At 49.5% G+C, this 19,873-nt stretch overlaps 1 protein-coding gene across 11 annotated transcripts in view; it reads left to right on the top strand.

Moving 5' to 3' along the window:
• The window catches only part of ZNRF3 (zinc and ring finger 3), a 176,841-nt gene that overhangs the window by 152,885 nt on the left and 4,083 nt on the right, over window positions 1–19,873 (top strand). For 9 of the 11 annotated variants that reach the window (XM_077950148.1, XM_077950149.1, XM_028827891.2 and 6 more), the window contains 6 exons: window positions 8,563–8,637; window positions 9,380–9,511; window positions 10,844–10,954; window positions 12,792–12,959; window positions 14,494–14,596; window positions 15,325–17,097. In XM_077950148.1, coding sequence (XP_077806274.1) covers window positions 8,563–8,637; window positions 9,380–9,511; window positions 10,844–10,954; window positions 12,792–12,959; window positions 14,494–14,596; window positions 15,325–17,097 — 2,362 coding nt within the window. The remainder of the gene's footprint in view (window positions 1–8,562; window positions 8,638–9,379; window positions 9,512–10,843; window positions 10,955–12,791; window positions 12,960–14,493; window positions 14,597–15,324; window positions 17,098–19,873) is intronic. The other 2 variants (XM_028827893.2, XM_077950155.1) reach the window with 1 other exon arrangement.

Raw genomic sequence — 19,873 nt, 5'->3', positions numbered from 1 at the left:
TGTGTCCAAAAAAGTTTGGGATGCTGGGTAAAATAGGAGTCTCTCGCATATTAATGATGTATATGTCAGGGATAGCTCTGGAATATGCAGCATTTCTCAAAGGACACTGACCAGGAAAATCATTCCCTTAGATGCACTTTGGGAAAGGCTACTATAGAGATATGAGGCAAGTGAAGCCATGTTCTTAATTTCTTACCCGTTTGCCCTTGGAACTAAATGTACATGCTCTTCCTTAGGACTCTCCTGGCCTCTTCAGAGAGGGATCTACCAGCACCATGGGCAGGATGTGTGCTTGGTGAGGACAGGAGTCTGTGACCATGCTTGCTGCCTGCTGCTGTATGAGTCCCCAGGGTCTAGAACACATAGTAACCAGTTAATAACTACCGTAGAACAACTAAATTAATATATGGTTAATGCAAATAGAATTTGACTGTGTTAATCTGAGTATGAACCATGCCCAGGGCCATCTGCTTTGTTAGGCTTTTTTTTTTTTTTTAAAGACACACGGAGTCTTGCTATATTGGCCAGGCTGGTCTCAAACTCCTGGCCTCAAGTGATCCTCCCACCTCAGCCTCCCAAAGTGCTGGGATTACAGGTGTGAGCCACCATGCCTAGCCATGTTAGGTTATGGGGCATACCAGTGTGGTCAGTAAGGTCTACCTCCTGGCTCCTGGGAGTTTCTGTTAATCTCCAAGGGTATGCCTGGCACCCAAGCTAGGCCTTTATGTATAGGACATCGATACCCTTTGACTCAGCAGGACCACTCATGGCTATTTTAAGGACCGTTGCCTCTAGAATATGAGTACAAGGATATGAATACAACACTGTTTATAACAGAGAAAATGTAGAAATCTGCTATATGCCTCTCAGGGAGATGGTCATTAAAGGAGCTCTGAATAACCATACAATGGAATGATATGTGTAGCTGGTAAGAAAAATGAACGTTTTCCCACATCAATGCATATAAATATTGTTGAGTAAATTGTTTTTTTTTTTTTTTTTTTGAGACGGAGTCTCGATCTGTCGCCCAGGCTGGAGTGCAGTGGCACGATCTCGGCTCACTGCAAGCTCCGCCTCCCGGGCCGACGCCATTCTCCTGCCTCAGCCTCCCGAGTAGCTGGGACCACAGGCGCCCGCCTCCGCGCCCGGCTAATTTTTTGTATTTTTAGTAGAGACGGGGTTTCACCGTTTTAGCCAGGATGGTCTCGATCTCCTGACCTTGTGATCCACCCGCCTCAGCCTCCCAAAGTGCTGGGATTACAGACGTGAGCCACTGCGCCCGGCCTTGTTGAGTAAATTGTTGAGTTAAGGGGGGAGTAGAGTACAGAACAGTGTATGTCCAATATGTCCAATGTATTTATTTTTAACAAAATTTTTAACAGCCGGGGTCTATGTTGCCCAGGCTGGCCCTCAAGCTCCTGGGCTCAAGCGATCCTCCCTCCTCAGCCTCCCAAGTAGCTGGGATTATAGGTACTCATCCAGCATATTTTTAACTACATTTTGGTGTGTGTGTGTCTACAACACATATGCATTTTATTCTTGCCAGTATATGGGTTTAAAAAACATTGGAGCCAGGCGCGGTGGCTCAAGCCTGTAATCCCAGCATTTTGGGAGGCCGAGACGGGTGGATCACAAGGTCAGGAGATCGAGACCATCCTGGCTAACACGGTAAAACCCCGTCTCTACTAAAAAATACAAAAAACTAGCTGGGCGAGGTGGCAGGCGCCTGTAGTCCTAGCTACTCGGGAGGCTGAGGCAGGAGAATGGCGTAAACCCGGGAGGCGGAGCTTGCAATGAGCGGAGATCCCGCCACTGCACTCCAGCCTGGGCGACAGAGCGAGACTCCGTCTCAAAAAAAAAAAAAAAAAAAAAAAAAAATTGGAGGATATAAACCACACCATTATGTTAAAATGCTGGGATATAGGGGGTAACAGATGAGTTATTTTTTGCTTTCAGTAGCTGAGTTATTTTAAATTGTTCACCTCATACACATATTACCCTTATAAATAGCAAAAACTCTAAAGATGATCGTATTTTCAGGGAAAATGTATTACAGAAGTAGTAAACAACAGAAGAGAAACCCTAAGATATTAGAGCTCAGAGAGAGGTATCTTACCTGTCCTTTGGCTGAGGAGAAGCACCATTGGTTTTATGGAAAAGGTTGCACAGGAACTGACCTTGAAGGATTAGTAGTATTCGTATTAATATGATCAGCTCATTATAGTTCACTCTAAAGTGTCTGTCTGCATGTGAAATATCATCTAGAGAGTTACCCTCAAACTGACTTCTTTCTCCCTTCCACCCAGCTCATCAACAGGCCACCTAACCCAGAAATTAAATCTGTTGACAAATTTGCCTGTATTGTCTGTGCCAGTCTAGCTATCTTGTCATTTATGCAGGTAAATAAGAGTTGGGTGGGTATATAAGGAGGGACATTAAAATTTGATATGGATTTTATTGAGATTATTCATAATCTTTATATTCTTTGGCACAGGGCCTATGTCCTCTGAAAACTAGAAATGGAAACCAATATTTATTCAATGTAGTATTAATTATAATTTTAAAAACTGGAACAACCCAAATATCAGAAATACATGTGTAGCATATAAGAAAAAAAATCACAGCCATTTAAAATATTTACAAAGAATTTTTAATAACTTAGAAGCTTATGATAAAAAAGCCAGAAGGCAAAATTGTATTCAGTAGAGGCAAAAAAAGTCTGTTTGGGGCTCCCATATGTCTGCAACTTCCTGTAAGAGGTTGAAGACATATCTTCATATTAGCACTAACAGTCCAGCTTCCTTGGTTATCTTATGGTCAGGAATGTGAGACAAATGAGATTTTTAGTCATCTTTTAGGTTATTTTCTATTAAAACTGTATTCTGTCAAAGTTTTCCTGCAATAAAGGGTAGGCACTAGGGCTACCACATCCAAGAGCTTGACAGAGGAACAGGTAAACAGGTGAAAGTGGAATCCGTGTCCCAAAGACTCCAGGGAATAGGTATGGGGGTAGGTCCAAGCCCCATACCAAGTCTGGGTATAACTACACACACTGGGGAAAATGCCAGATCCATTCCTGAGTGGAATTCCTGGTATGTGGCGGGCTCTAGGCTTCACGTTTTCCCACCCACAAAGTGGTGATGGGACAATTCTCATCATAATTGGTACATTTGCACTGGGACATTCTAGACTCACTCTTACTAATAAAAGCACTTCCTTATGAGAAAAGCACATCACATTCAGAGTTAGGGAGCACTTTCTTTTTACCAGTAATAACCTGAGTATGGTACCAGGCAGGCTTGCTTTCACTTATAATAAACATTTATTGAATAACCATAGGAGTGGTAAGTGCCAACCACAGTAGAACCCTGTCTTCTAGAGGCTGGAATTTTGTACTTTGCAAATGTATTTTAAGGGTGCAAGTGTTTGCTCTGTTGCTACTTGTCTCAGTGACTACATTGTCTAGTCTTGGGTCCAGCAGCCCTGGGAAGGTAAATAAGGGACCATGGCAACTTTATATTCAGCACTCTGCTTTGGGTTTCCAGTCACCTGCTGGCTTGTGCCAACCTGCCCTGGCCTGAGCAAGGATGGAAGTAGCAAAGGTGATGAAGAATGTGAAGATACCCTTGTGGGTGAGGAAGAGGGAAGGGCACACAGAGGGCAGCAAGACAAGGCCTTTGGCTGCTTCTGGGAGGCCTTGCCAAAACTTCCCACCTGTGTTCTGCGGTCACACCCTTCTCTTAATCTTGCACTCCAGGCTGTGCACAGTTTAGGGATAACGGCCCTCTCCAGCTACAGCCCAGTTTACCAGTGACTTTCATCCAACCATATCCACCAGGCTGCATCCCATCCTTTCTTTGAAAGGGCCCCAGCTTCAGAGTTTTGCACGTTAAGTATGTGACTTAAAGATCCTCAAGATAGGATTTCTGGTGGTCACAAGACTGTGAACTCCTAACTAGGGTCTAGGTTTGTTTTGAAATAATATTCTGGTCTACACTTGAGTAAGTAAAATGGTGAATGATCTATGAGAGTGATTGGTTCAAGGAATATGCCTCATCAATTTTTAAACTGAAAATATGGGCAAGGGGCAGAGAATGACCAAGTAATGTTCTGTTTGTGTTTTTTTTTTTAAGACAGGGTCTCGCCCTGTCACCCAGGCTGGAGTGCAGTGACACAATTGTGGCTCACTATACCTTCAGCCTCCTGGGCTCAAGCAGTCCACCTCAGCCTCCTGAGTAGGTGGGACTACAGGTGAACGCCACCATGCCTGGATAGTTTTTAACTTTTTTGTGGAGACGGTCTTGCTATATTACCCAGGCTAGTCTTGAACTCCTGGCTTCAAGCAATCCTCCTGCCTCAGCCTCCAAAAGTGCTGAGATTACAGGCATGAGCCACTGCACCTGGCCTGTATTTTTTTAAATTTCCTTTCCGAACAATATAATAAAGGTGTCTTCTTCTAAATATGGGTTATTCGTAGCCTATTTTAAATCCTAAGCTGGCTTCTGACAAGCGAATTCCCAATAGGGTCTTAGCTTGGCTTCTCTCCTGTCCAGTCCTGGTATGTACAGGAAGTGCAAACTTATTTTAATAGTAGTTTACATTAAATGTAATTTTAAAAGTAGATCACCTGTGTGAATGAAGCATTTTCTCAAACAAGATATGTGTCCTTAGATCCCGTACATTAGCCTGGTTGTATTGGAAGTCAAGCTGTAAATGGAATTTAAGCACCATATATATAGAGAGAGAGAGAGAAACAGGTTCAAAACCCTAGGCTCAAGTGATACTCCCGCCTCAGCCTCCCGAGTAGCTGGGATTACAGGCCCATGCAACTGCAACCAGCTGCCTTATTATTGACCTGCCCTCTTCACTGTAAAAGCCAGGAAACATATCACCATGTCCAAGATTTTGTGAAAAACGTATTTTATGTCTCTCAAATGGATCATGCTTCATTCGGAACCTCTGAGTCCTTGAGACCTCCACGTTCTGGGTGGAGCAGGGAAGCCTGAACTTTAAGAAGGCCATGTGGCTAAATGGCTTCCCTGAGGCATGTCTCTCCTGGGAAGGCATTCCCTACCCCAGATCCTGCAGCCTTTCATCCCGAGGCCATTAGACTCTCCAGGTGCACCCGCATCAAAGTGCAGGTACCGCACAGCGCTCCTGATCTGGACTTATCTGAATTGCACATTCCCCGAGGGTGCTGTTTGATATGCTTGATTGTGGAATGAAAGCCAAATAAAGGAATGAGAGGGCCTGTTTATTTCCTCATTTTTAGTGCTTTTCCTCAGGGCCCTTCTATGTCTGGAGAAGGAATTTATGAAAAAGCCTGGGATACCACCTAAGCGGAAAACACCAGCATCTACTTACAATTATATTAACTCTGGCATCCATGAGATCCATGAGCTGTTGGCCTCAGGCAAAGTAGTCTGTGTCCCTAAAGAACTCTATGGATAGCCAGTATGATTGTCCATGGCTCATGCATGTAATCTCAGCACTTTGGGAGGCCGGAATGGGAGGATCACTTGAGCCCAGGAGCTCAAGACCAACCTGGGCAACATAGTGAGACCTTGTCTCTACAAAAAAAAAAAAAAATTAGCCTGGCATGGTAGCATGCACCTGCAATCCCAGCTACTCAGGAGGCTGAGGCAGGAGGATCATTCCAACCCAGGAGTTTCAGGCAGCAGTGAGCTGTGATCGCACCACTCCAGCCCAGGTGACAGAGTGAAAGCCCATCTCTGATAGATAGAAAGATAGATAGCTCTATGGTGGAGGAAAGTGACGCCACCCTGGCTTCACACTTTCTCAGCTGTCATCAGCATCCTCTCTTCCTGGAGGAGGGTGACAGGGCCAGTGCAGTTCTGAGTTGCTCTGATAGCCCACTGCTTCTCAGTTGAGTGGCCAAGGCTGGGAATTTAGAAAGGACCCTAGTCATAATAACATAGGCGGCCTCCCCGCACCCACCCACCCCCCCTTTTTTTTTTTTTTCCTGAGACTGGAGTCTTGCTCTGGAGTCGCCCAGGCTGGAGTGCAGTGGCCAGATCTCAGCTCACTGCAAGCTCCACCTCCCAGGTTTACGCCATTCTCCTGCCTCAGCCTCCCAAGTAGCTGGGACTACAGGCACCCACCACCTTGCCCGGCTAGTTTTTTATATTTTTTTAGTAGAGATGGGGTTTCACTGTGTTAGCTAGGATGGTCTCCATCTCCTGACCTCGTGATCCGCCCGTCTTGGCCTCCCAAAGTGCTGGGATTACAGGCTTGAGCCACTGCGCCCGGCCCCCCCCCTTTTTTTTTTTTGAGACAGAGTCTCACTCACTCTCGCCCAGGCTGGAGTGCCGTGGCATGATCTCTGCAACCTCTGCCTCCCAGGCTCAAGCGATTCTCCTGCCTCAGCCTCCCGGAGTACAAGCACATGCCACCACATCCAGCTGATTTTTTGCATTTTTGGTAGAGACAGGCTTTCACCATGTTGGCCAGGCTGGTCTGGAACTCCTGACCTCAGGTGATCCACCAGCCTCAGCCTCCCAGAGTGCCGGAATTACAGGCATAGGCCACCGTGCCCAGCCATCCCCCACCGCCTTTTTCTTTTTAACAGATGGGGAAACTGAGGCTGAGGCTGAAAGCGATTGAGTGACTTGTCCACTGTTAGCAGCATGCCAGTGGCAGAGGCAGGAATAGCTCCCAGCATTCATTCCTGACTCCTAGACTAGCAATCTGGTGATGAAACAGGGTGTGGTGAACAATGCATTGAGACTTTCAATGCATTGAATCTCCATTCAAAAAGAAAGGGTCCCCTGCAAGACAAGGACAGATTGTCCAGGGTGCCAGAACTTCTTGAACTGCCAAGGAACTTGCAGTATACTGAAGATTTTACTGAAGTTGTTTTTGGTACTGTTTGGTGCTAAATACAAGGAATTGGTTTGTTGTAAAAGCTATAGGGTGAGACTGCCCTCTAGTGGCCCAGTGGAGCCATTGGTCTAGCTGTGTTCTGGGCAATGTTGCTTTCTCACGCCCGGTCAATGTAGAGTGATTATTCCTATGGAAAGGAATTTCAATTTTATTCTTTCTCAAGCACTGTGGCCAATATTAACTCTATTGATCTCTAAGCACTAGCCATCATTTGCCCATCTTATAGAAGGCTGGTTTTGCCTTCTATACATACACACATTAGAAGTGTCCTACTTCTCTAACAAGATTCAGGCTCCTAAAAGCCAGGGTATGCATGTATGTATGTATGTATTTTGTGAAGACAGGGTCTTGCGCTGTCACTCAGGCTAGAATGAAGTGGTCCAATCACAACTCAATCTCTACCTCTTGGGCTCAATCAAACCTCCTGCCTCAGCCTCCTGAGTAGCTGAGACTACAGGCATGCCCTGCCACACCGAGCTAATTTTTCTGTTATTTTTTAGATATGGGGTCTTGCTATGTTGCCTAGACTGGTCTCGAACTCCAGCCAGGCTATATCTTAAGTCTTGTTTTTCCACAGCTTCTACCTTGCTGTCACCTTAGCTGGACATGGAATTAGAAGGTTCTTTGGGATGGAAAGGAGTCCTTCCCCCACCTCCCCCAAAAAGAATCCCATCACTTCTCATTTGTTCCTAAAACATTCTAATCTCATCTCTCTGATCGGTAGTTCCCCAAATGGTTGAATCATCTGAATCCCCCAGAAAGCATACACAACTCAGTTTCCTGGGCCTGACTCCAGCTCTGCTCAATCAGTCTCTGTGGTTTGAGCCAGGAAATCTGCTTTACAAACTTCCCAAGTGGCTTTTGATGTGTAGCCAGGTCTGGCAGCCAACTGCTTCAAAACCCCATTTACAATTATTTTTCACAGCTCCCACCACCGACTGTCTCCAGAGGTCTTCAGCTTGTGTCACTTATTAAAATTAACCATTTTGAGACTCATTCAGAAATACTCAATATATTCTTCTAACTGGGTGACATGGGAAGGAAAAAGGAACCACATGAGATGGACCAAAGGCATTTGCTTTGGTTGCCAGTGACTCTGAAACAGGAAATACTGAAATCAGTACCTCTGTACTGACCGGGCAGGTTGTTAATGTGTAGGTCGTTTTCAGTATTTGGGCTGGATAGGAAGACAAAAGTTTGTTAAGTAATCAATTATGTATTTTCCCCTATTATAAGTCATCTGACCTCACAATTACTATACAAGGTAGGTGAAATTGTCCTCTTTAAAAAAAAAAAGTTTTTTAATTGACAGATAATAATTGTACATATTCGTGGGGTACATAGTGATAATACATACAAGGTATAGTGATCAGATCAGGGTAATTAGCATATCCATTATCTCAAACATTTATCACTTCTTTGTACTGGGAATATCCTCCTCCTAGCTATTTGAAACTATGTATTATTGTTAACTCTAGTTATCGGTCCCCTTCTTTATAGATGGGAAAATTGAGGGTTAGGAAAGTGAGGTAACGTCCCTGATGTCACATAAGTTGGTAACTGTCAGATTCTGCATTTGATTACAGGCCTGAATGCCAAGGCCAGCTTTGGAAAGGTAAGAGGACCAGAGGGCCAACCTGCTCTTTTTTACTCTGGCAGGCCAAGCGAGCGGTACAGCGGGGAGCTACTGCAGTCATCTTTGATGTGTCTGAAAACCCAGAAGCTATTGACCAGGTAAACTCCTCAGGCCATGCCAACACTGCAGCCTCCCTGAGAAAGGCACTTCCTTTAGTGAGCTTGGCTTGTCCCGGTTATGTCACCCTCATCTCAGGGCATTTGCTCTTGTCTTCTGAAGTTAGATGTCCATGTTTAGGCATAATCCCCAAGGGAGGTGTACTGGGCGAGGTTAAGAGCCAGGGAATTGGGGCACAGGAGGCATTTTCTCTTTTTTCCCCCCGAGACAGTCTTGCTCTGTCGCCAGGCTGGAGTGTACTGACACAATCTCAGCTCACTGCAATCTCCACCTCCCGGGTTAAAACGATTCTCCTGCCTCAGCGTCCCAAGTATCTGGGATTATAGGCATGCGCCACCACGCCTGGCTAATTTTTGTATTTTTAGTAGAGATGGGGTTTCACCATGTTGGCCAGGCTGGAAGTCTTGACCTTGTGATCCATCTGCCTCAGCCTCCCAAAGTGCTGGGATTACAGGCGTGAGCCACTGCGCCGGGCTCATGGGGCATTTTCTAAGACCTTTCTGGCCCTTCTGCTTGCCCAGTCCATCCCAAAACAAGCGTTATTCTCAGCCTTGCTCTTTTGGGAACTCTGTAATGTTCCCAAAAGAACATTGGGAAGGCTGTAATGTTGGAAGAGCTGGAGGATTCCAGACAAGTATTCAATGTTCCTTCCCTCCAGCCTTTCTTTCTACTGCTTCTTAAAGTAAGCACACCTTTTAACCAGAGCCCTCTTTTCTTCCTTAGCTGAACCAGGGCTCGGAAGACCCACTCAAGAGGCCGGTGGTGTATGTGAAGGGTGCAGATGCCATTAAGCTGATGAACATCGTCAACAAGCAGAAAGTGGCTCGAGCAAGGATCCAGCACCGCCCTCCTCGAGTGAGCCTCCACACTGTTTGGCACAGGCTCGGGGCCTTCTCTGCTACTACCTGTCCCTTTATTTCCCTTGGCCTTTCATTCCTATCTCTCTAAAATGCTGGCAACCCCACGTTCCTGCAGGCTCAGATCACCTACTGGACTCAAGGCCAGGGAGAAATGTTACTCGTGTTCCTTTATAGCGAATTGGAAAAATCCTACCAGAAATAGATACCTTTGTGCTAAGATGTCTCTGGCCTCTTCCACCTGGCATTCCCTCTTGGCAATCCCTCATCCTTTCTTTTCCATCCCATCTCCCTCTGAAAGGCAAACTGAGGAGGACTGAGCGCCTGCCTTCCCGTGTCTTCCTTCTTCAATCTGACTTAGACACTAGAAAAAGGCTTGTATTTCCTTCTTCCTGTAAAGTAGATTACCTTATTGAAACTCCCCAAGTTAATTTAAGTCTGGAAAAGTTAGCTTTCAACTGGGATTGAGTTCGATGGCTAATGAATAGCATCTGCATCTCTTAAGTATGTGGAAGAGACACTACTGGCCACTAACTCTTAACCGGCCTCTTCTGCTCAAACCTCAAGCTGAAGAATTCCAGGAACCTTGGGCTGGTGCCCTATATTGGTGTTATTTCCTCCTCACAAATATTGGGACATTCACAATGTAGGATGATGCTTTCCCATGCACAACATAGCCGGATACATGCAGCTTCCACTTTGCAAAGCTCTATTCCCATTGGCCAAATGGAGGTCCCAGATAAGGTGGCTGCGAGGTTTTAGGAGGCAGTGAGGAAAAGGTAAGAACTAAAAGTAGAGGGAGTTTGCTGAACTGACTTGCTGGCTTCTTTTTAAAGGAAAAAAAAAAGCGCTTTGGTAAATATGACGCATTGTAGTGGAAGCTGATATTTGTGGAAGCAGCATACAATTTTCTGAGTTGTTGTAAACCATTAATTATATGGTTAGTAATCACTGTTCCCTCAAAACATGACACTTACTCTTTTGTCCTATAAATGTGATTATTTGTGTTTATTTGGAAGGGCCTTTCTTACCAGTTACAGCCAACTTTGCAGTATTCCACGGGGAGCCAGGCTTTACCAAGAGTCCCCTTGGCTCTTGGGGGGCCTGGCTGAGATCGCCACAGGCATCCCCCTGGGCCACACCGAAGGCACTACATGGGCCTAGGGAGCACACCATGTACATGTGAGCAGAACCCCAGGAGTTTCCTGCAAATTGAGGGGAAACTCATCCCAGTCACCCCATCTTTATCCTGACCAAGCCAAGATAGCCCATGTGCCGATTACCAGGCTGCAGAGAGGCTGTGACTCACTGGGTCTGTGTTCCTTTCCAGCAACCCACTGAATACTTTGACATGGGGATTTTCCTGGCTTTCTTCGTCGTGGTCTCCTTGGTCTGCCTCATCCTTCTTGTCAAAATCAAGCTGAAGCAGCGACGCAGTCAGGTAGGGCCTCTATGTGTAACCCATGAGCAGTAACCCCTGTTGCCCTGACACTGGGGAAAACCAGGACTCTTACCACCTTATTTTTTGATGGTGCAACATGGAGCCTCACAGCTGTGGACTCTGAGCTCCGCAGCGTGTTCCCAGTGGCCTAGAAACAGCAAAGATGGAAAAAAAGTAAGCGCAAACTAGGCCAGGCACCATGGCTCACGCCTGCAATCTCAGCACTTTGGGAGGCTGACGCAGGCAGATCACTTGAGCTCACGAGTTCAAGACCAGCCTGGTCAACATGGCAAAACCCCGTCTCTAGCAAAAATATAAAAATTATCTGGGCATGGTGGCACGTACCTGTAGTCCTAGCTACTTGGGAGACTGAGGTGGGAGGATCACTTGAGCCTGGGGGACAGAGGTTGCAATGAGCTATGATCGCACCACTGCATTCCAGCCTTAGTAACAGAGTAAGACCCTGTCTCAAAAAAAAAAAAAAAAAAAGAGAGAGAGAGAGAGCAAAACTTACAGCCCAGTGCCTTCTCTGTTCTAAAAGGGCTAGTCCTACAAAGGCTGAGCATTGGGAATATCCCCAGCAGGTGTTTCGAAGGAAGTGTTTATTTTATTTTTTTATTTATTTGAGACAAGATCTCACTCTGTCACCCAGGCTGGAGTGCAGTGGCATGATCTCGGCTCACTGCAACCTCCACCTCCCAGGGTCAAGTGAATCTCGTGCCTCAGCCTCCTGAGTAGCTGGAATTACAGGCACCCGGCTAATTTTTGTATTTTTAGTAGAGATGGGGTTTCAACATGTTGGCCAGGCTGGTCTCAAACTCCTAACCTCAGGTGATCCGCCTGCCTTGGCCTCCCAAAATGCTAGGATTACAGGCATGAGCCACCGCACCTGGCCCAAAGGAAGTGTTTAAATCAATGTTAATAAGTATTATAAACACTCCACAGGTCTAGAATATGTGCTGTGGCAGTCTGAATTTTGAGTGCTTTCTCAGAAGTCTATTCTGGCGTGATTGAGAAGTGTTTGCCTGTCCCAGTGCATCAAGTGGCGCCCTAGAGCCTTGGTCCTCAGATAGGATCTGTGGTCCAGCAGCAACAACAGCACCTGGAAGCCTGATAGAAATGCAGGGTCTCAGGCCCCACTTCAGACCACCTACACAGTATACCAGGCTCTCCGGGTGATGCTTGATGAACAGTAGCTGCTGTAGCACTGCAGCTACCACATCACTTTGTGCTTGTAGGAAGGAGAAACTCAGGGGTGGAGGGTGGTGAGAGGATAAGCAGAGATCTGGACCCGCAAATGTATGGCAGGGTCATGTCTCAGGGGAGAGATGGTGGATCCTGGAAGGCAATCTGTAGAGAAGAGAATCACCAAAGTTCTCAGGAAGGTTAAGCGACCAACCCCAACAGGATGATGGCTTGTGTTTTTTAAGCACAGCCTATTTGCCAGGTGCTAAGCACTTACACATTGTCTATTTACTATCACCACCTCTTTCAACAGAAAGAGGAGGAACCCTTGGCATAGAACAGGTTGATAACTGAGGGTCTGGCAGAGTTAGGAGGCAGCAAGTCCAGGTAATTGGAGGAGACCCCTGCCTTCAAATCAGAGAGACCCCTGCTAGTCTTGCCACTTGGGAAAAGCCTAGGTTGATGTCGTGGACGCCCCATGCGTCTGGAGAATATGTGCTATGGCAGTCTGAGTTTTGAGCGACTTCTCAGAAGTGTTCTGGCGTGATAGAGAATTGTCCGCCTGACCCAGTGAATCGAGTGTCATGTCCCTGGGGTGACTGCCACTGTCATATGTACTGGACCCTCACACAGACCACATTCTGCCATGCAGAATTCCATGAACAGGCTGGCTGTGCAGGCTCTGGAGAAGATGGAAACCAGAAAGTTCAACTCCAAGAGCAAGGGGCGCCGGGAGGGGAGCTGTGGGGCCCTGGACACACTCAGCAGCAGCTCCACATCCGACTGTGCCATCTGTCTGGAGAAGTACATTGATGGAGAGGTAATGGCAGAAGCAGTCCCATCCTGGGTGGGAAAACATAGACAGGTCAGCAGAGGTGCCCAAGACCTAGAAGGACAGGGCCCTGTGTTCCATCACACACGTCAACTTTTAGAGTCGCTCTTCTGAAAATTCTGAGACTTAACTTGATACTTGACTGGGTGTTTTTACTTACAAAGAGACGGGATTTTATATCCCTCACTTTTTTTTCTTGTAGCTCTTTAAAAATTTTAGGCCTAGTATCATGCCTGTAGTCCTAGCTACTTGGGAGGCTGAGGTGGAAGGATCAGTTGAGGCTAGGAATTCGAGGCTGCAGTGAGCTATTATTACACCACTGCATGCCAGCCTGGGCAACAGAGTGAGACCTTGTCTCTCTCAGAAAGAAAATTTCAGACCTTCAGAAAAGACTAGTACCATAGACGATATATGTTAAGGGCCTGGAATCATCCATGATGTACATTTTGCCACACTTGCTCACCCTCCCTCACTCTCCCTCTTTCTAGACAGATACATACATAAACATATTTGGGGGGTAGGGCGCAAACCACTTGAGAATTACAGACATTTGATGCCCCTTTGCTGAAAATATTCCACTGCTGCAGAGACTGTTGGATGGAAACGGAATTTTTGCAGAATAGAATAGTTAGTTTCTTACACAGACTCTGGATTCTAATCCTGGCCTGGGTGGATTCTAGTTTTGTGACCTTGGGCAAGTGATTTTGTTTTCTTGTGACATGGGCCCAACACTGACCAGTATTCCAGGTGATAATGAGGGTTCCATGAGAAGATCCAGGGTAGACCCTTTGTCATTCTGTCAGGCACAGTGTTAGGTATGAGCTGGAATATTGTGCTAGACAGGTCAGAAAATTGAAAGACAAAGTAAAATGAGCAAATGTGGAAGATGCTTAGGCTTAGGAACTCTGAAGGTGGTTCTATCCCAATAACTCCATCTGTCTAGATAGGTTGCTTTTCTTATAAACCATGTACCCCCATGATAAGGTTCAGGGTCCAGTAAAGGAGGGGAGAGCAGAGCTTTGCCCCTTTGCTGCCCCATCTGTCAATCATGAGTCCCAGGCATCTTCCTTTCTACTCTTGCCCATTTGGGATACCCGGGGGTAGGCAGCACCTCAGAGATGCAGAATATCTTGGGGTATACCTGGTCCTCTCTCCATACCCCTAGGCCTCGCATCCTCACTAGCACAAGGTCTTGGCCTTCCCTGGGTGGAGGCATGAGTGTGCTTGCCCTCCTCCAACTACAGGAAAGACGCCTGCCTCTGTGCGTGCCCACTCCCTTAACACTGAGGACTGTGGTGGGGGCTGACTGCTGGCAGTTTCCTTCTCCCTACAACATATGGGTGGGCCCTGCTTCTAGGAAATTGAGCCCTAATTGGAGGTGGGGAGGAGAGCAGAAGGTGGGGAGGGGAGTGGGGAAGGGCACTGGCATGCAGTGCAGTGCTCCTTGGTCTGTGCTGGGCTCTGCAGGAGGACACACTTGCGAGGCTGAAGGCAGACCCGTGTCCCCTCTCTCCCTGCCCAGGAGCTGCGGGTCATCCCCTGTACTCACCGGTTTCACAGGAAGTGCGTGGACCCCTGGCTGCTGCAGCACCACACCTGCCCCCACTGTCGGCACAACATCATAGGTAACTGTCACCTGCCTCAGCCATTGCTAAAGAGTCAAGTTAGAGGACGCTGTCCCTACCAAGTGCCTAGCTAGAGTGTGACACACACCACACGCTTGGGAGCGAGCAGAGCCACTGTGGCACTGCCCTCTGGACTTGGAGGCCTGGCAACCCTGGGTTTTGGAGGTTGTCTGCACAACCCTTAGGAGAGCCTGGCATTAAGAATCACCCTGAGTTCAAGTTTGGGCTTCACGTTAAGCAGCTTCCTGACCTCAGGCAAGACATCTGGCCTCTCCCAGGCCTGAGACCCCTAATGTCTTTAGTGGCAATAACAGTAATGGTGGTTGCCCACACCCCGTACCATGGGGTGGTCCTAGGACCATGAGGGACGATGAGTGTGCAGTGGCCAGCTCGTGCTGTTGCTCCTGCATCACTGTGTCATTAAACAGGGATGGAGGGACACTGGCGTCTTTGAGTCCGATTCTTTTCTGCAGACTCCTGTGGTGCCCAGTCAGGCAGAGCAGTGGGGAGTTGGGAGCGGGGCCTTTACAGGAGATGGGCCATTTCACACAGATAGGCAGGTCAACCTCTGCCGCCGCAGCTGAGTTTGGGGGCAGGGTTGTGAGAATGGGCACCTCGGCAGGTGACCAAGCCTGCTGCTTCAGCCTCTGCCCGTTTTAAAAATCCCTCTAGCCCCTGACACCAGTATGCTCAGCCCTGCCTACTCTGTTTCCTCTGCTTGTCCCCAGAACAAAAGGGAAACCCAAGTGCGGTGTGTGTGGAGACCAGCAACCTTTCACGTGGTCGGCAGCAGAGGGTGACCCTGCCGGTGCATTACCCCGGCCGCGTGCACAGGACCAACGCCATCCCAGCCTACCCTACGAGGACAAGCATGGACTCCCACGGCAACCCCGTCACCTTGCTGACCGTGGACCAGAACGGGGAGCAGAGCCTTTATTCCCCGCAGACCCCCGCCTACATCCGCAGCTACCCACCCCTCCACCTGGACCACAGCCTGGCCGCTCACCGCTGCGGCCTGGAGCACCGGGCCTACTCTCCAGCCCACCCCTTCCGCAGACCCAAGTTGAGCGGCCGCAGCTTCTCCAAGGCAGCTTGCTTCTCCCAGTATGAGACCATGTACCAGCACTACTACTTCCAGGGCCTCAGCTACCCGGAGCAGGAGGGGCAGTCCCCGCCTAGCCTCACGCCCCGGGGCCCGGCCCGTGCCTTTCCTCCCAGCGCCTTTCCTCCCAGCGGCAGTGGCAGCCTGCTCTTCCCCACAGTGGTGCACGTGGCCCCGCCCTCCCACTCCCACCTGGAGAGCGGCAGCACGTCCAGCTTCAGCTGCTATCACGGCCACCGCTCGGTGTGCAGTGGCTACCTGGCCGACTGCCCGGGCAGCGACAGCAGCAGCAGCAGCAGCTCCGGCCAGTGCCATTGTTCCTCCAGTGACTCTGTGGTAGACTGCACTGAGGTCAGCAACCAGGGCGTGTACGGGAGCTGCTCCACCTTCCGCAGCTCCCTCAGCAGCGACTATGACCCCTTCATCTACCGCAGCCGGAGCCCCTGTCGTGCCAGTGAGGCGGGGGGCTCGGGCAGCTCGGGCCGGGGGCCTGCCGTGTGCTTCGAGGGCTCCCCGCCCCCCGAGGAGCTCCCGGTGGTGCACAGTCATGGTGCTGGGCGGGGCGAGCCTTGGCCGGGCCCTGCCTCTCCCTCGGGGGATCAGGTGTCCACCTGCAGCCTGGAGATGAACTACAGCAGCAACTCCTCCCTGGAGCACAGGGGGCCCAATAGCTCTACCTCAGAAGTGGGGCTCGAGGCTTCTCCTGGGGCCGCCCCGGACCTCAGGAGGACCTGGAAGGGGGGCCACGAGGGGCCGTTGTGTGCCTGCTGCTGCGAGCCCCAACCCTCCCCACCCGGACCTAGTGCCGGAGCAGCTGGCAGCAGCACCTTGTTCCTGGGGCCCCACCTTTACGAGGGCTCCGGCCCGGCGGGTGGGGAGCCCCAGTCAGGAAGCTCCCAGGGCCTGTACGGCCTTCACCCTGACCATTTGCCCAGGACAGATGGGGTGAAATACGAGGGCCTGCCCTGCTGCTTCTATGAAGAGAAGCAGGTGGCCCGTGGCGGCGGAGGGGGCAGCGGCTGCTACACTGAGGACTACTCGGTGAGTGTGCAGTACACGCTCACCGAGGAGCCCCCGCCCGGCTGCTACCCCGGGGCCCGGGACCTGAGCCAGCGCATCCCCATCATTCCGGAGGATGTGGACTGTGACCTGGGCCTGCCCTCGGACTGCCAAGGGACCCACAGCCTCGGCTCCTGGGGTGGGACGCGGGGCCCGGACACCCCACGGCCCCATAGGGGCCTGGGAGCAACCCGGGAAGAGGAGCGGGCTCTGTGCTGCCAGGCTAGGGCCCTGCTGCGGCCTGGCTGCCCTCCGGAGGAGGCGGGTGCTGCCAGGGCCAGCTTCCCTAATGCCCTCCAGGACACTCAGGAGTCCAGCGCCACGGCCACTGAGGCTGCAGGTGAGAGCAGGAAATGGCAGTAGATCAGAGCAGGAGTTTCCATCAGGGTCGTCTCCTCATCTTCTGTCTTAAGCGTTTTCTGAGTGACTTCTTTTTTGCCCTTAGTTTTAAACACCGTCTGAGACTGAAGACTTCCAAGGGTTACTCCTCAGCCTAGCCCTCCTCCCTTGGAGTTCAGACCCTTTGAGCCCTCTGCTTCCACAATCTCGGGATCTCTCCTCCAAGATGCCTGCAGCCTGTCATGTCCACAGCAGTGCTCTTATTTCCCCCTCTGCCCTGCTTCCCGTCCACATGCTCACACCAAAAACCTAGCACCAGCTGAGGGTAGTGGCTCATGCCTGTAATCCCAACACTTGAGGAGGCCGAGGCCGAGGATCACTTGAGGCCGGGGGTTGGAGACCAGCCTGGCCAACATGGCAAAACCATGGAGTCTGTTCATGACTCGCAGAGCTGGGATATTATGTAGGAGGCACTTCGTAAACATTCTGATTACTCAGTACAAAAATTAGCTGGGGGTGGTGGCAGGTGCCTCCAATCCCAGCTGCTCGGGAGGCTGAGGCAGAAGAATCGCTTGAACCTGGTTGGCAGAGGTTACAGTGAGCCAAGATCAAGCTACTGCACTCCAGCCTGGGCGACAGAGCAAGACACTGTCTCAAAAAAAAAAAAAAAAAAGGCCGGGCGTGGTGGCTCACGCCTGTAATCCCAGCACTTTGGGAGGCCGAGGCGGGCGGATCACAAGGTCAGGAGATCGAGACCACGGTGAAACCCCGTCTCTACTAAAAATACAAAAAATTAGCCAGACGTGGTAGTGGGCGCCCGTAGTCCCAGCTACTCGGGAGGCTGAGGCAGGAGAGTGGCGTGAACCTGGGAGGCGAAGCTTGCAGTGAGCCGAGATTGCGCCACTGCACTCCAGCCTGGGGGACACAGCGAGACTCCATCTCAAAAAAAAAAAAAAAAAAAAAAGGCCGGACCCAGTGGCTCACGCCTGTGATCCCTGCACTTTGGGAGGCCAAGGCGGGTCAATCACTTGAATTCAGGAGTTCGAGACCAGCTTGGCCAATATGGTGAAACCCCATCTCTAAAATACAAAAAAAATTAGCTAGGCCTAGCGGGCACCTGTAATTCCAGCTACTCGGGAGGCTGAGGCAGGAGAATCGCCTGAACCTGGGAGGTGGAGGTTGCAGTGAGCCGCAATCACACCACTGCACTCCAGCCTAGGTGACAGAGCAAGACTCCATCTCAAAAACAAAAAAAAGCCTAGGACGCATCCCTATGCCCACCCTGCCCCTTGCACTCCAGCCTCCTGGGCTTCTCAACTTGTCTGTGAAGGACCCCAGTTGTTTGTTTTTGCCTCAGTCCATGAAAATGAATTCCCAGAAAATGAAACTTAGCAAAAGACATGTAAGATACCAGTCCAGATATTTTATTATTAGATTCAACAGACATCAGATTGCTACAAGATTTCCAAATATGCTGCCTCAGTAATAAACTGTGGAGTCTAGCACCTCTGAGTAGCACTGCAACAAGATCTACCTGCAAAGTACATCCCAAATATATCTACTTCTCTGCACCCTCATTGCTATCCCCTCAGTCCAGCCCCATTTTCCTCTCCAGGACGGAGGCAATAACCTCTGACTGGTCTGCTGTCACTGGTCTTGCTTTCTATTCCGCCTGGAGCCAGAGTGGCCTTTTTTGAAACATAAGTTGACGTCTTTGTGCTGGAAAATCCTTCCATGACTTGCCATTACCTTTAAAATCTTAAAAATGTTGGCCAGGTGTGTCGACTCACGCCTGTAATCCCAGCACTTTGGGAGGCTGAGGCAGGCAGATCACCAGGTCAAGAGATCGAGACCATCCTGGCCAACATGGCGAAACCGCATCTCTAATAAAAATACGAAAATTAGCTGGGCATGGTGGTGGGCGCCTGTAGTTTCAGCTACTCAGGAGACTGAGGCAGGAGAAATGCTTGAACCCGGGACACAGAGGTTGCAGTGAGCCGAGATCGCCCCATTGTGTTCCTACCTGGCAACAGAGCGAGACTCCATCTCAAAAAAAAAAAAAAAGTTAACTTCTGGCCCAGTGCTTTGGAAGGCCAAAGCAGGATCACTTGAGGCCAGGAGTTGGAGATCAGCCTGGGGAACAGAGAATGAACCTATCTCTTTTTTTTTAATTAGCTTGGCAGGGTGACACATGCCATTAGTCCCAGATACTCAGGAGGCTGAGCCCAAGAGATTGGCTACTCACTTGAGCCCAAGGATTGAGGCTGTAGTCATGATCTCACCACTGCACTTAAACCTAGGCAACACAGCAAGACTCTGTCTCAAAAATTAATAATAATAAATGTTAGCATCTCAGTTCTGTGTGATCCAGCCCCTGCCAGCCCATCTGATGAGCTGGTTCACTCTCCTTGCTTGCTGCTTTCACCCTCTGTGGCCCCGTCCCGTTCTCCCCATATGCCAAGCTTACTCCAGCTCCCAGACCTCTCCACTACTTCTGTCCTCCAAATCTTAGATTAAGCGACACTCCAGCCCCCTCTGAGATCACCTGCACACCCTCTGTTCACTTCCTGTTATCCTATTGCTAAATTACTTTCTCTTAAGGTCCGTAAGCTCTGTGAGGGGGTCCTCTCTCCTGCTTTTCCCAGGGCCTGACGCACACTGGACACGCAGTTACCATCTCTAATATATTGGGTTTTCATGCTACCTAAGGGCTTCTAGAAAGCTCTTAGTACATCCAAATGAGAGAGGCTGGGTCTCCAGCGGGCACCTGTGCTCTC

Source organism: Macaca mulatta, chromosome 10, assembly GCF_049350105.2.
Source record: "Macaca mulatta isolate MMU2019108-1 chromosome 10, T2T-MMU8v2.0, whole genome shotgun sequence".
Lineage (NCBI taxonomy): Eukaryota > Metazoa > Chordata > Mammalia > Primates > Cercopithecidae > Macaca > Macaca mulatta.
The sequence above is the reverse complement of the archived record's forward strand: the minus strand, read 5'-3'. Positions and strand labels throughout refer to the sequence as shown.